Source organism: Osmerus mordax, chromosome 6, assembly GCF_038355195.1.
Source record: "Osmerus mordax isolate fOsmMor3 chromosome 6, fOsmMor3.pri, whole genome shotgun sequence".
Taxonomy (NCBI): domain Eukaryota; kingdom Metazoa; phylum Chordata; class Actinopteri; order Osmeriformes; family Osmeridae; genus Osmerus; species Osmerus mordax.
In genome coordinates this window covers 14328157-14345025 of record NC_090055.1, presented here as the reverse complement: position 1 = coordinate 14345025, position 16869 = coordinate 14328157, and the positions used below count along the sequence as shown (strand labels likewise).

The 16869-nt window shown below is 40.5% G+C and overlaps 1 protein-coding gene across 1 annotated transcript in view; it reads right to left on the bottom strand.

Annotated features, from left to right (window-relative positions):
• The window catches only part of LOC136943733 (CUB and sushi domain-containing protein 3-like), a 384366-nt gene that overhangs the window by 245810 nt on the left and 121687 nt on the right, over positions 1-16869 (bottom strand). The window contains exons 6-8 of the mRNA XM_067237158.1: positions 4552-4664; positions 1579-1656; positions 425-512 (exon numbers count right to left, since the gene is read on the bottom strand). Of these exons, the coding sequence (XP_067093259.1) occupies positions 425-512; positions 1579-1656; positions 4552-4664 (279 nt within the window). The remainder of the gene's footprint in view (positions 1-424; positions 513-1578; positions 1657-4551; positions 4665-16869) is intronic.

The window sequence follows — 16869 nt, the reverse complement described above, 5'->3', positions numbered from 1 at the left end:
GACTTGTTCCACAGAAATTGGACTTTTATCTGGAAACATTGGCAGATCTCTCTCTGTTATGTGCACCACTAAATCCATTTGGGGTCATCTCAGCTGGGACTGAATCTACCTCACATTGCATCCTCACATGTACAACCCACATACACACACATAAAACATGTCAAGTTCCAGGTGAGCTAAAATGAATTCAGTGGTGCATAGGGGAACATAGCTTTTGTTTGAACTGACCCATTTAGCCAGTTAAAAAACATCTTTCATCCGAAAATAGATACAGAATTGTACATTGAGTGGACATAGTTTGTGCCGTCTATATGTCAGTGTTTGAGCATGCACATGTGCTTACAAAATATACATTTGTCCGTATGTACCTATTATTGCAACAACGGAGTCATCTTTCGTGAAACCAACCATTAATAACACTGACCTGAAGTCTGAACCAGTGCGTTTACCATTTTCAGGCTCTCCTGGGTCAGGGCAGTAGTTAGACACCTGCTTGATCCCTCCCTCATTCACTGCAGAAACAAATGCAAGCATGAACATGAGGCACTTATAAGCACTCTTTTCCCTCAACCCTAAATCCCATCATATGAAAATATAGGCAATAAATTGCGACCCATGGGCAAATAAGAAGATTAAGTAACATTTAAGCACACTGCATGAGCCTCAATAATCATGCACTGCTGCTCTGTAGACATAATACAGAGCATAAGTACTATGGATAACTCGAGAACTAAGTATGAAATATTTTACTTTGCTCCTGTAATAGCTTAGTCTTAATCAAGTTGGTAGTAATTTACTGTATGCAAGTAATCGAGACCTCGTTAATCATTTTCCTTATCAAGTGCCATTGAAAGTGTGTAATTTATTATGGACATGACAAAGACGATACTTTGGTTTAACTCAAAGTCCTTAAGTACAGTATTTCCCTCTCTTGCTGATAAGGCTCATTAGTTTTGAGTCAGACTGGTTTGGGTTGCAAGACACACAGTTTGCATCATTTATTTATTCAGTTAATATGAATGCCCAATGTATTGGGTAATTTAGTTTATTGTAGGCTGTTGCATTATTCATGCATTTAAGCAGCAGAGTCTATGGCTTGGAATGACTCTATGGTAATCAAGATTATAACCTGGTATTAAGATCATTGTTGAGAAACACTCAATTTGATTCCGAGATATGTTATATATTATATAATTGAGTGTTTACTGTAGGATACATTGGCTTGTACATAAACAGGAACTTCTGAATGAGTGGTCAGTCATGTGGAGGCCATGATTGTTTTGGACCACCTACAGGTTATGTGTACAGTTTGGGCCCTGCAGCTCTACAGATCAACATAAAGATTATGTTGCTATGTCCAGTGTAGTTCTCGCCAAAGTGAGCACATTTTTGTCAGGGCACTGTGCCCAGGTCTGGAGGGCAATGGGCTGTCAGAAAGACAAAATACTGCACTTCTGCAAAATCTAGTACTGTAGCAATGTTTACCAAATGATGCAGTAAAAACCAAGAGCCAACCCAAACCCAAACAAGCAAAAAGTCCAAACCATAAAACATTTGCATAAGACAAATAAGACTTACTCAAAGAGAGTTTGTTAGTGTTGTCCTTCCCTGGTAATAATTTTACCCCTCTGGATTTGAGCTCTCCAGAGCTTTTCACTAGTTGAGAGCAATAAAAACATTACATTAGATAAAAGAAGTTACAGTATTAGATGAGAGAAGATACAGTGTGTGCTTCTTGTAGAATAATGCTTTGTCCTACAGATAATTTTTTTTTTTTTTATTCATTTGGGATGCATCTTTCATTGGGCCATTACCCTTGTTATATCATAGCAACTGCATTGATAAATTGCTAAAAAGAGAATTTGTTTTTCTACTTGTGCAGTGCTCATTGTTGCTGAGACATGATTAACAGAAGGTGAAAATGTATTTGTCAGAAGGAATTCAACTTTTATGGATTTTCAGATAGAAAATACGGTATGTGTTTAAAAGGAGGCCCTCTGACCACTTTTCCAAAACATCTTAAGAATTATAATTTTACACACACTCCAGAGGAAAACTACACATAGGAGCCAAGTGATGTAAAGGACTGTCACCCCTACATAGCATTTACACTATGCTGGCCAAGAGCTATGGAAGCCTATAGAGGACTATATTCAAATGATAATGCAAATTCAGAATTGCATGATAATTTTCAAGATATGTTGTGTTATTTGAGACAATATTCATATAAAAATGCAATAATCCAACTTGCATTTTCACATGTCATATGGGCGCTCTAAGACAATATTACAATTAAAATTGAATAACGGTTTGACATTTCATTTGCAAAGACGTACGCCTCTTTACAGTGGACAATGTTAAAATGCTCATTTAAATGTGGACATTTAAAGGCAAAATAAACAATGTAATCAAATTTTCCATTTGTGCAAGCATTATTTGAGTCTCAATTCAAATTTAATTGCACTTTCGAACTATTTCAATGGAAATGAAAACGCCATTTGACATCTCATTTTCAAAGACTTGAATGTGCTGTAGCCTACTAGCATGGTCCTAACCAGACTCTTGTACATTTCATTTGTACAGAGAGTCTGGGCTCGCTCCATTGACAAGCGTTAACTTCCTTGAAGGCGGGTACTCTGTTGAAGTTTAAGGGCCAATCCCAATACTCCCCCTTACCCCTTCCCCCTAGCCCTTAGTTTACCCTTGGCCCTCGGGTAAGGGCTACATATCCCTAAGAAATGGGACGCCACTTGGTTACGGGTACGTCATCTAGCACGTATCGATATCTCCAAAGAAAGTAGTGTTATGCACTGATATCAAACGAAATTTGCTGCTAATGGAGTTTACTGTAGACATGCTAGTGAGAGAAATGCGGGACTGTTGTGCAAATTAGCACTGTAACATTAGTGTAGCAAACTAGCGATTTTTTGAAACGTTTCAATTAGGAAAATGGTTGCAAATATATATGTACAGGACTGTGTATAGCACAAAACAAGACTGTCATAATGTTTTTATAAATTAATTAAGCCGAAAATATTACGTTTATCGGACTCTGGATGATCTGGCCGCCATTGTTGCCGGTCACGCAGTATTCACATAGCCCTAGGTTTCAAGTAAGCTCCTGATCTTACTTGGTTTTAAGGGGTGTATACCCCTTCGTCTTAGCCCTACCCCTAGCTCAAAAAGAGTATTGGGACACAACTAGCTCTCACATGAACGCGCAAAAGTAAGGGCTAGGGATAGGGGTAAGGGGGAGTATTGGGATTGGCCCTAGAACTATTGGATCTGCCCAGAGCCACTCTGGATCTGCCATAACCAATCGCTAGCGTTCGCCTTAGCCAACTCCTTCACGACTAACGGAGCTAGCTGGAAAATCAAATGAACACCGTGGGGATCAAAGATTGTTCTTGCTCCGGCTTTAACTTCTGGATATTCGGCAGCATTGCCACAATGGACCGAATGGCTTCGCTCGCATATTTCTCCGCCGCCATTACGGAACTACAACACAAACTAGCGCACAACATCAACGTCATCGTTCTCAGCCACTCCGTCTGTTCGCGGATTGGACAGGTAGAAAATTAACCGGAGACATCTGACTTACTTACTTCAAGCCCAGACCTAGTACAGAAGCAAAATCAAAATTGAGCGGAAGTACGTAGGAGCCTACAGCGGACGAAATTCAAATGCAATAAGCTAAACAGCGTCCCAATTGCTTTTCAATTTTCAAGTCACCAAGCTCTTTTAGGAACAAAATTCAATCATCTGAATATAGTCCTCTATGGGCTTCAATAAAGATCTATGAAAGATGTGTCTTCAGTGATTTCAATTTCTGACATGTTGATGATCACTCTACTGTCCTCATTTGTAGTCAACTCATTAATTCAAGCTTTCTTTCTGGGTGTTTGCTGACCTAAAATGGTAGTTGCAACATTCTCTGGAGCATGTATAAAATAAAGTCCTTGCTAGACTGATAATTTTCTACCACAGAAATTGTATTATTGATTAAAGCACAGCTTATGTTATGTTGCCATAATACCAAACTACATACTTTTGCAATAACACATTTCATGCAATATATTACGTTTCATGAACTACCATTTCATTTACATTTTGTCTTTTTTTTCTCAATGTACAGTATGTAGTCAATAGAAAACAGTTCATGCTCTTATGGAAAAGCTAATGCTAAAGCCGTACTAATGGAGACTGTGAGGGTGAAATATTATTAATTTTCAATTGTTCTGATGCTGTGGATTCTGTGCACGAGAGGCATAGGAGTAGCCTAATTCAAAAATATTTGATCAACAACCGTGGCTTTGATGTCAAGAGCTGAAACAAGAATAAGGGCACAGCCTCGTCTGAATAAGTGGATCCACCCCCTCGCCTCTAACTCAACAGAATTACTCAAAGTGTTTGCTATTCAGTTGACAAAGATTTTAAAAAATCCACCTCATGGCTAATCACAGTTATCACTGTTTTTATTGTTGTTATTTTATCCATGCATTGTATACTGAGCATAAATCATGTTTGGCAAATAATCTGATTATGGCTTACCTTGATATTGAGCTCGGAATCCTTTTTGCCTATGGTTATTCTCAGACACAAAATGAAGTCTCAGCCAATTTTTGTTGCTGATGATGGGTGTTGGAATATTCATTCCAGATAACCTGCAGGTGAAGACGAGGACAAAGAAAATTCCCCTTCAGTGATACTGCTGCACCAGTAACCATTGTTGTCACCTCCTCAGCCACCTCCCTCAATATCTATCCTAAAAAACTATAAAGCTGAACAGCATCATAAAGGGGTGTAGGCTAGTTCTGCTAGGCATAATCGTCTTTTCAGCATTTCTTTTTTAAATGGGAGAATGGGCTACAGGCCTCCCCAAAACAACCCATATCAGGTTGGATAAGACAATGCCCTGAAAAGTAGGCAAAACTTGTCCCTAACACCACAAAACCTCCGCTGTTCTGCGAGATCAGATGCTTTCCACAGTATGTGGCCATAGCATTGGGTTGTACTCTAATCCCAGAGTGCCAGAGGCCTCTAATTTTTCTGTCTAACCAGGGCAGGCTTTCATACACTGCCTCCCACCTCTCCCTGCCTCATCACAGTCAACAGAGAACTACAGTTTATGACTACAGCTATTAAACTTCCTTTAGGACAGGCCAAGAAAACATGCATGGTGGAAAAGAAAGAAATTAAATATGAGATGTGCATTGACTTTGGGATGCCAGGTAATGGGTTTGACATTTAGGCTACTGAAACAGGCACACAGCAGGAAATAATTAATAATTCCTCCTGACATTTGATTTCCAGTCATTTGAGTATTATTGGTCCTGTTGCTGTGGTTTTCATTTTTCAATAGGTTAATATCAATTGGTTGCATGTCTGGTACCCCAGAAAATCAAACAGATCAAGTTAGTGCTTATAGTACGGTAAACGGCATCTGTTCTCTATCAGCAAATTAAAAATTCCTTTCATTTCAATTTTGGAGTCATATGCACGAATCAGCAAATGCGATAGGTGTTCCTCTGGAGACTATGGCAATTGATTTCACACTGATGTTGACCTTTTCTTCTCACGGTGCAGTTTGATGAAACTTAAATTAAGCGAATACAGTAGGAGGGGAAAGCAGGAGGAGAGTGTTTCTGAGGGAATTTTCACATGGTAGATAACTCGCAAAGAGAATTGGCTGTGAAAATAAGATTTCAAAAAGGTACAAGGCCAACTGAGGCTCCACAGGAGGAACATTGCATTTTAAATTCATTTATTTAACCTTTATTTATACAGGTTGTTCTCTTTTTGATAAATCTCTATTGCAAGAGAGACCTGTGCAACCTATAGTGGATGGATTGTACTACTAGTAAAAAGGACATGGATTGTAGCTACTACTAGCAAAAAGTTGTACAATCCACGCAAAAGCAAATTCTAGGCTAGCAGAGAGAAATTGATTTTATGATCTATTTATTTTGACATCAAGGCCGAATCCCAATACTCTGTCTTACCCCTATCCCTTAGTTTTGCGCGTTCATGTGAGAGTAATTGGTTACCCAATACTCTTTTTGAGCGAGGGGTAGGGCTAAGACGAAGGGGTATAAGAAACCAAGTGAAAACGGGAGCTTAGTTGAAACCTAGGTGTATACGAATATTGCACAACGGCGGCCAGATAATCCAGAGTCCGATAAATGTATTAGTTGATAAATAATTGATTTAAAAACAACGACAGTCTTGTTTTGTGCTATACACCGTCCTGTAAATATATATTTGCAACCATGTTCTTAATCGAAACTACGCTACGCTAACGTTGCATTGCTGCTTTGCACAACAGTCCCGGATTTCTCTGACTAGCATGTCTACAGTTTTAACTAAACTCCATTAGCAGCGAATTTCGTTTGATATAACACTACTTGCTTTGGAGACATCGATATACGTAACCGTAACCAAGTGGTGTCTCATTTCATAGGGCTATGTAGCCCTTACCCCTCAGTTTCGAGACACAAGGGCTAGGGGTAAACTAAGGGCTAGGGGTAGGGGTAAAACAGAGTATTTGGATTCGGCCCAAGTGTTGTTTTCTTGTTGCATCCGCAACAATTGGTTATGATATAGATATGTCAAAATTTAAATGGAGGCTGCTTTGTCCTGTATCTCTTTTTGTAACTACAGTGTCTGTTGGTTTCCTTACAGATTCCTTATAGGGTGTGCCTGCATCAGGCTGTTTATCAATCCGAAGAACGCTAATGGTGCGTTTCCGCTTGGGACACACTGCCTACGATCTGCTGCGCCGTTTTTCTTTCGGCGCCCATGTTATCAAAAGGGACCAATGGGACTGACCACACTCGCTGTGAAGGGCTGCGTAGCACAGCGATTGCCTGTGATCTGCAGCGATCGTTTCGGCAGCTGGTCGAATATTTTTGCGAGACGCTTGCGAAATCGGCTGCAGGATGATAAAATACACCATATTAGTTGATATATTTGTATAAAAAAGCATGTTATTAAGATTTTACTACATTAATTGTAGACTACAGTGAACATTTGTAAAGTTGTAGACTTCATAATTATTTTTTTTAAGGGGTGATTGATTGCAAAACTGATTTTACCTTGTTATAGTTGAAAAATGACAGTTTGGTGTGTAAAATAGGCATACAGTGAACCTCAAAGTCCATTGAAACCTCTTTCCTATCAACATTTCACTTCTATTTTGAAACTGCAACTTGCGCTAGCTTTTAAAACAGTGCAACTTGTGACGCCCCAAAATTTACATTTACCCGCCCTCTGGTTTTCTGGTCCAGGAACATAAACGGAGGTCGTGTAGATCTACAACACTTTTTTAGCTAGCTGTGCGCTGCTCTGTACTTCCACAGGAATTACAAATAAGAAAGTTAATAAGTTTTCTAGATATTGAAAATGGAGCGCCGTAAATGCAGTGTTCCAGGCTGTACCGGGAATCCTGACACTTTTCACCATCTTCCCAAAGAACAAGACACTAGACAGGCATGGCTGATGTTTATCTATGGGAATATCCCTATTAAGTACGATGCTAAAGTATTAATTTGCTCGGACCATTTCCCGAGGACAGTTTTGAAAACCTGGGACAATATAATGCAGGATTTGCTATGAAGCTGTTGCTGAAAAGAGGTGCTGTTCTGACCTTATGTTCATCACAGCCACAAGCTGTAGTATGATGGTGTTGCTAAGTTATTACTAGCAATGCTAACGTATCCTGCCTGTATCTAGCATCGGTAGAATGTGTGATGATTTAGTTTACTGGCAATGGGGCTAACGTTATTTCATGTTCCTGACTGTGTTTCATTCAAATAAATAACCCGTGTTGTCATGTAAAACTACAATTCAAGATGCATTTTTGTCCAGATCTATTTTTCAGGAAGATAGCTAGAGCTAACTGAAGCTGAGTTGAATCACGATAGTTTGTTTGCTAATCTGCCTGCGGAGCAAAGACGCAACATGGCCAACACTCACTGAAACATCGAAAGTGGAGACTTGAAATAAAAACGTACAAATAAATCTATTTAGTCTACACAACACTGTTTTCAACAGATTGACGAGATATCATTTGACATGATTACGTTAGTTGTTTCCACTTCTGTTGTCGAAGCAAACAGGATCGACTTAGGTGGGTAACGTTAGCACTACAGCTTAGCAAACAAACTATCGTGATTCAACTCAGCTTCAGTTAGCTCTAGCTATTGTAGCAGAGCCAACAGACAAACCACGTACCATCACACCTTTCCCCTACCCCCGACAAGGAGAAAGGGGGTTTTCCCCCTTTGTCCTTATCTCCAGAGCAGGAGCTTCAAAGCTTCTGGCCCAGCATGGGGTCAGAAGGTAGACCAAAATGGCCTTACAGTATGGAGACAAAGGATTTTAAGGAAGAACTAACTTTTCTGGATTTACAAACATATTCTCAAGGACTACATGGCTCAGGGACACTATTTCAATGACAGTAGTTGATGTGTTATAATGTATGCTTTCCCTTTAATGCTGTGTTGATATAATTTGATGTTTTAATGTAACTTCCTTTCCTGTTATGATAAATCAGTCAATCTTGATATCAAAATGATTCGAATCTACAAACTAAACCATTTATGAATGTTGTATTGTTATATTTTGAAGTATAAGCAATACATGGACATTTGAAATAGCTGAACTCTGAAAAGTTATCAACCACTTCACACCCATACGTCAATCTCAGGATGGACGCCCAGGTGGGAGTAACTGACCAATCAAAGAGTTCACCTCCAAAAGGATACCCCTCTTTCGCAAGGATTATAAAACCTCGACGCACAAGCAATCCTGGCTTTTTCGCAAGGATTCACCGGAAGTGTTCGCGACACATCTGACCTATCCTTCTCAATCAGCAACTCACTGGACCACTAGGAACTTGAACGAAAGATTCCTTTGCTCTAACCGTTTGACAACGACGAACGGAACCTTGACTCTTCTTCTTCAAACTGACAACAGTAACTGCGATATTGCTACATTTCTTACTTGTGAACATTGGCATATTGTGATTTAATTTGTTACGTTTGATTTTAGTTTGCAAATGATTTAACCTAACTTTCGTTAGGATTAGTTAACATACTCTCCCATTGTTCTCCAGAAGCCTATCTCTCTCTCTCTCCCCTCCCCACGCGCTCTCAACCTACCACCTTGTACCAACCCTCATCATAGTTTAGGACCTACTGTATACAGTTCAACTCAACTCACTTTCAACTAACCTATAACTTCTCTGGTATTTGTTCATTATAATTACATTTCCTTAAATAAATCATTGTTTATAATACTCGCGTTATCCCACGTTATCTGATCTGCTCTACTTTCATAGAATTCACTACTTAAGATTAGACTGATTATTACGAAGGCTATTATTTCAATATTATTCAATAAGGTTTCCTCTATCCCTTTAACAATAAGAGGTGGTGCCCCCAAGAACTACATACTTTATCATAAATTAAGTATTGCTAATCTTAAACGAGCAAACCCCGCTACATATTGGAGCCCCGTACGAGGCTTTGAAACAGATTGAAATGAGCGATCTATAACGGAGATACATTTTCCGTCTGAAACCTACCCTCCCACCCTTTTGGTTAAATTAACGCTCCGTTGTATTTAACTATTCCCTCAGATAGCTACGGTTTCAAACACTGTTTGAATACTGTGCTGTGTACTCATTGAATTGGCTTTGTCGTGACAACTGGAGGATTGTATGGTTAGCTATCTAGCTTCTGAAGCTACATTTGAGCGGAGGTACGCGCGTGCGCAGTGACACTGCGACCCGTCTCATTTCATTTTGTAAAATCTACAAGGCAGCGCTTCCAAGAGAAGCCATAAGAACCTTTTAACGAGTCATAACCACTACTTATATTGGTACCATACACGCTTCGAAAAGGTGTATTATAGTAGTGTTGGCCATTTGGGTTGAGTAAATCAACCAAGCAACTGATAAGTTGCCATTGTCTAGTTAGAGGAAGATAACAGACATTGATCAGTCCAAAAGGACTTTGATTTTGAAGGAGACTATGCAGTTCTCTACATTAAGCTATATGCTTCTACCTTGTTAAACAATTGGTAAATTGATTAACCTAGCTTTTCGGAAAAAGCTTCACTTTGTTTTGCATGTAATTCAACATTAATGTAAACACTCAACTTCTAGAATCAGTAAAGTAACAGTAAAATAATTATTGAGACAGGAGAAGCTGCTTATTTAAGGACCTTTATTGTTGCTTAACCGGAAATAGTTACCTTTCGTCAACAAAGACCTGTAATTTGAATTTCATTCCGCGCACTTAAAAGTGGAAGTTGTCAGAATATCGGCGCTGTTGACCATACTGAACTGTAATTCTATTTACCCCTCATCAATATCCAACTTTAACAACAATCGCTAAATAATAATTAAACGTAAAGTGTATTATTTTTAGTTTGCCCACTCTATCTGCGATCAGTCCAAAAGGACTTTTGTTTGGAAGTAGCCGAACAACGCAGCCTGTACTGCCACAATATTGTTAAACAATTCCTAAATTGATAAACTAGCTTTTCGAAAAGAAGCTTCACTGTTTGTGCATTCAATTCGAGGTGAATGTAAAACCCTTGCCCAATTTAAAGCTACATTATAGATGCAGCAACAATTTGGTTCATTATCTGTTTGATTCTACAAGCTAAACCGGCTAACTTAATGTGCTATAGTATTTAAATACATTGTACTTTCTCAGTCCAGTTTAGGCTAAAACAAATCAACAGCTACTCAATCTAAATTCTCTAATCGTTTATAGATAATATAACAAGATTACTGAAATTAAGATTTAATATAGACCTAAAAGAATAAATAATTTATTTGAATCTTTGATCCTGGATGGTGACTTTAATATTAATTTTAATTTCTGAATATTAATCTCAGTTTTTGATTGTTAATCTTTGAATATTAACTTCTGATTTTAATTTTAATATTAATTTGTAAAGAAAGAAAAAAAAGGAGAAATATATATCTTTTTAACAAAAAGAAAACCACTACAAAACTAAAGTGCCTATCAACATTATCACAATAGCATTGTGTTAATAACTTCCAGTAGCCGAACCAAACATGTCTCACCTCACGGAAGCTGAGAAACTGATTGTCCACCTATCCAAGAAAGAAAACCCAAGATATGTGGAAACGCTGACCGATCTAAATTTCGATATGATCACCAGGAAAACTCAAGAAGTGGTCATAGAAAATGTAGGCCAAATATTGAGCAAATCCCAAATTGTCAAATGCCTATCCAGCCTCGGTCTCAACTATGCTGCACTACTCAGGTTATCAATAACAAAAGTCAACACACAATGGACACAGGCTCTCCAGGATCGAGAGGATGCTCTCAAGGCTGCACAAAGAGAACAAGAGCACAGGAAACGATTGGAACAGGAAACCAGCGACCTGGCTGTTGAACTGGATAGAGCTAAAGCACAGCTAACGGAACAGGAAACACAGCTAATACAACAGGAAATAACCCTCAAAGATGCCCTTGAAGCGAAAGAAAGAGAACGGGAACGACTGGAACAGGAAGAACTGGAAAGAGCTAAGACACAGCTAACGCAACAAGAAAGTACCATCAGGGATGCCCTCATGGCTAAGGAAAAGGAACAAGAATTACGGGAGACACTGCAACAGGAAGCCAGCGGCCTAGCTGAGGAACTGGAAGAACTGAAAGAAGAAATGCAGGGGGTTCAGAAAAGCAACAAGGACTCAGCATCACTACTGAAAAACACAGAGAAGGTATTGGATGAAACTAATGGAAAAATAGCAGACTACGACCACTTAAAAGAAGAATGCCACGCTCTCCACACAAAAATCCAACTCCTGTACCAAGATCTCGCGCACGCCACAGCTGATCAGGGGATGATGAGGGACGAGTTACTTGAAGCAAGAACTGAACTATCTACCCTTCAAAAGCTGTACAAAGCGACCGCCACAATCCAGCCCATAGATGATCCAAACAATGACGGAAGAAGGAGACCAGAAGATGCGGAACAGCTGAGCAGGAAACGGGACCAGAAAATGGAACTACAATCCCAACCTGAACGACACGCTCAGACCACAGCCCCAAACAGATGGGATAACGATGATGAACCCTCACGTTCAGCCTATCCACAAAATGCATGGGAAATGCATGACCTGCCACCAGCAGTGTCACTAAATCTGCTATTGAAAATGAGCAGGAACATAGAAAAGTTTGATCCAGACAATCCCACTCAGAGCATTGTGATGTATCTGGAACAACTGAACTTTAATCTCGATCGCCTACCTAGAGCTACAGACGCAGACAAGCTGTACCTGTTGAAGAGCACCTCTTCCAGCTCAATCAGAGCCCTGCTTGACAGGCAACCAGCTGGAGAACGCCACAGCTATGACATGGCTTGCCGGACCCTCAAGGCTTGGCACTCAGAAAGTAAAGGCTCCTGCTGCACTACCGCCCTGCACACAAAACAAAAGGCCAACGAAAACCCAAAGACATTCTATGAGAGGTTCCGGAAAATCTATTTTGCAACAGAAAACCGACCCGGAGGAGAAGAAACTCCCATGTTCAAGTCAGTGTTCATCAACAACCTCTCCCAATCCATAAAACCCTTCATGACGACCTTCGCGAACCAGGAAACCATGACGGCTCTGCAGCTGAGAGACATGGCATATAAATCATGGGCGAACAACAATCGATCTCAAGACTCAAATGTCCATGTGGTGGAATCAGACTCACACCTACAACTAGAAGGAAGAGAACTCCAGAGACCCTACGAACCCAGACCCGCCTACAAGCAACCCTCCTATAATGCAAGAAACCACTCAACAAGACCCACACCGTACCAAAACGAACACAACAACCCTGGACGACACCAGGACAACTATAACAAAACAAACAAACCCCAAAAGTATCAACAAAAAGAAAAACGTGAAGAGAACATAGAAATCATGAAGAAAAACCTTAGTGACATACTAAGAAAATTGGATGAAGCAAACAAAAAGGATCCGTCAGACCCAGCATGACTAGAAGGCCCCAACACGGAAAACACACCTCAAAGGCTCCCCATTGGATGGAAGAAAGGGAAGAGGACCCAAAAACACCACAAACCCACAAGAAGACAACCTCCAGAAACAACAACACACAAACAAGCCCCACAGTTACACACATTTCTGGGTGAGCTTTCCAGAAAAGGAAGAGCTAACCGAAGCTATGTCCCCATCACACTTGAAGATGAAGTGCCCTGCGAAGGATTGCTGGACACGGGTGCAGAAATCTGCCTGATTGCACCCACCTTGGCCGCTCAGCTAAAAGAAATAGCCAGATCAAACAGAAGATGGATTAAAAGTGAAGATAGTGAATTCAACATCACAAGCTTCACCCAAAACAAAGCTCCAGTCACAGAGACACTGTACTTGAAGCTAACATTTGGGGAAATGTCCCTAATCCACCCCATCCATGTCTCACCGCTTGAGACCGAAAAACTGCTGATTGGACACGATCTACTCAACAGACTGGAACCCCTCATTGACTTCAAACGAAACAAGATGTGGACCCACGTCAAGAAGCCCTATCCACTGCCTCACCCTGAAGTCCAGAACACAGTCTTCACAGTGGAAGGGGGGGGACATCCCACGTCTGATCCACATCTCTCAGAAGAGGACCCGATCCATGGGTTAGATGGCCGTTCCAGACCGCCCCAGAGCTACGCCACTCACCCATCGAGACACAAGGTTCAAAGAGAATCAGCACAACGCCATGACCGTCGGGTGCCATCAGAAACCCACCTGCGACGAGAAGCATCACAAGTCCAAAATAAGTCACATGATGCCAACTGGATGAGAGTGCAGAAAGTAGGAAAACCTACCATGGCCGACAAGCATCCCAGAAGAAGCACCCCAACTGTGACAAGGTGGCACAACCCCCGGAAGAAAACACCGCTACTCGCGGACAACAGGCCATGCACAGAGGCCTGGCCTGGCCTTATACCAGCAACCTGACCCTGTCAAACTGCTGATGAAACAGGTGCACAACAGGTGCCTTGACCAAAGTGTCTCAAAGTCACAAAAACAAACCCTCCTTTAAACCAAAATAATAGGCAAACACCGTCACAAGACGAATATGGCTCCACCAATCTACCAATATTTTTATTTTTATTTCTTAAATCTGTTACCAGAAACCCAACATGATTTACTTTGAGGTACTGTCAAAAGGAATGCCTTAGAGCTACCGCCGCATAAGCCACCTTCTCTGGCCCCTGACAAATAAGACCATGACTCCAGGAAGTCAAGGCACCCACTTCCACTTCTATCTCTCTTTTCTTTCCTTTCATTCTAAGAAACTTAGTAATAAGACCCAAGTTAGCGCCCATTGATTCCTACATTGTTTAGTGTCCACTAATGCCAATGTTTACAGTTGAAATGCTGTCGTAGTGTCGTGTTTGTCTTTTCTCTGCTCTTCTTACGTGCCAACAGCCCAACGACGTCGAGTCATCGGACGTTGCCAGCAGGGGGATATGTAGCAGAGCCAACAGACAAACCACGTACCATCACACCTTTCCCCTACCCCCGACAAGGAGAAAGGGGGTTTTCCCCCTTTGTCCTTATCTCCAGAGCAGGAGCTTCAAAGCTTCTGGCCCAGCATGGGGTCAGAAGGTAGACCAAAATGGCCTTACAGTATGGAGACAAAGGATTTTAAGGAAGAACTAACTTTTCTGGATTTACAAACATATTCTCAAGGACTACATGGCTCAGGGACACTATTTCAATGACAGTAGTTGATGTGTTATAATGTATGCTTTCCCTTTAATGCTGTGTTGATATAATTTGATGTTTTAATGTAACTTCCTTTCCTGTTATGATAAATCAGTCAATCTTGATATCAAAATGATTCGAATCTACAAACTAAACCATTTATGAATGTTGTATTGTTATATTTTGAAGTATAAGCAATACATGGACATTTGAAATAGCTGAACTCTGAAAAGTTATCAACCACTTCACACCCATACGTCAATCTCAGGATGGACGCCCAGGTGGGAGTAACTGACCAATCAAAGAGTTCACCTCCAAAAGGATACCCCTCTTTCGCAAGGATTATAAAACCTCGACGCACAAGCAATCCTGGCTTTTTCGCAAGGATTCACCGGAAGTGTTCGCGACACATCTGACCTATCCTTCTCAATCAGCAACTCACTGGACCACTAGGAACTTGAACGAAAGATTCCTTTGCTCTAACCGTTTGACAACGACAAACGGAACCTTGACTCTTCTTCTTCAAACTGACAACAGTAACTGCGATATTGCTACATTTCTTACTTGTGAACATTGGCATATTGTGATTTAATTTGTTACGTTTGATTTTAGTTTGCAAATGATTTAACCTAACTTTCGTTAGGATTAGTTAACATACTCTCCCATTGTTCTCCAGAAGCCTATCTCTCTCTCTCTCCCCTCCCCACGCGCTCTCAACCTACCACCTTGTACCAACCCTCATCATAGTTTAGGACCTACTGTATACAGTTCAACTCAACTCACTTTCAACTAACCTATAACTTCTCTGGTATTTGTTCATTATAATTACATTTCCTTAAATAAATCATTGTTTATAATACTCGCGTTATCCCACGTTATCTGATCTGCTCTACTTTCATAGAATTCACTACTTAAGATTAGACTGATTATTACGAAGGCTATTATTTCAATATTATTCAATAAGGTTTCCTCTATCCCTTTAACAATAAGAGGTGGTGCCCCCAAGAACTACATACTTTATCATAAATTAAGTATTGCTAATCTTAAACGAGCAAACCCCGCTACACTATCTTCCTGAAAAATAGATCTGGACAAAAATGCATCTTGCAAAGCCACCTTAAGGGTTTCTAAGTATTCTTATTGGTGGCCAAGCCGCGCAGCGGCGAAGCCACCTTAAGGGTTTCTACGTATTCTGATTATTGGTGGCCAAGCTTCATCACGTTCACCAAGTTTCATGTCTCCCATTCCAACCCTATAGCGCCACCAACAAATTCAGCAAATGATCCGGAAAAAGGGAAGTGAGGTCATATCTTAGTGAATCTTTGATGCATTGACTCCAAACTTGGTGTATGGATTCATGACCCTGTTATTATGAGGTCTGAAAAAGGTAGGGTCATTTGAGTTCTAGGGGGCGCTACAATAGGCAATTGTGTTTTGACCAATAACTGTTGATTTGTTTGTCGTATTTAAGTGATTCCTATGTCTCGTGATATCTTAGGCGATCCCGTGTCTGACGCATGTTAACGCATGATACCAGACGAATTGATGAGGCCGCCATTTTGAATGAATGAATGAAACTTTTTTCCCTACTCCTATACAATGTATCCAATATTCACCAGATTTGGCACAGATTATCTTCAGACCACAATCACCTTGACGTCAAAATAGGACTGAATTACAGCTGTTGGGGCAACAATGTGGGCCAAATCTGACCACACGTGCCACAGGAGAAATGGCATACTTTTTGTAAACAGTAACTGTACACAGTAATTCCCAGCGCTGAAAATGGCTCACTGGGATAAGACGGGCTCCTTTGAAGTGCAAGGTCGTAGGTTCGAATCCAGCCAAAGTCTCAAGCATGTCATGATACTGGTTTATCTGTTTAGTGAAGCCAGGTATGCCACAGTAGCTGTCTAACAGTACAATGGTAATGATAATGTTTCATTCTCAGGGGATCTATACTCAAGAAGAGTCAGATTTATTGTGCTTTGTAGATGTGTCCTCTAACCTCTAGGGGGGCGATCCCGTGTCTGACACATGTTAACTTGTGATACCAGCCAAATTGATGCCGCCATTTTGAATGAATTAATAAAACGTTTTTGTCCTACTCC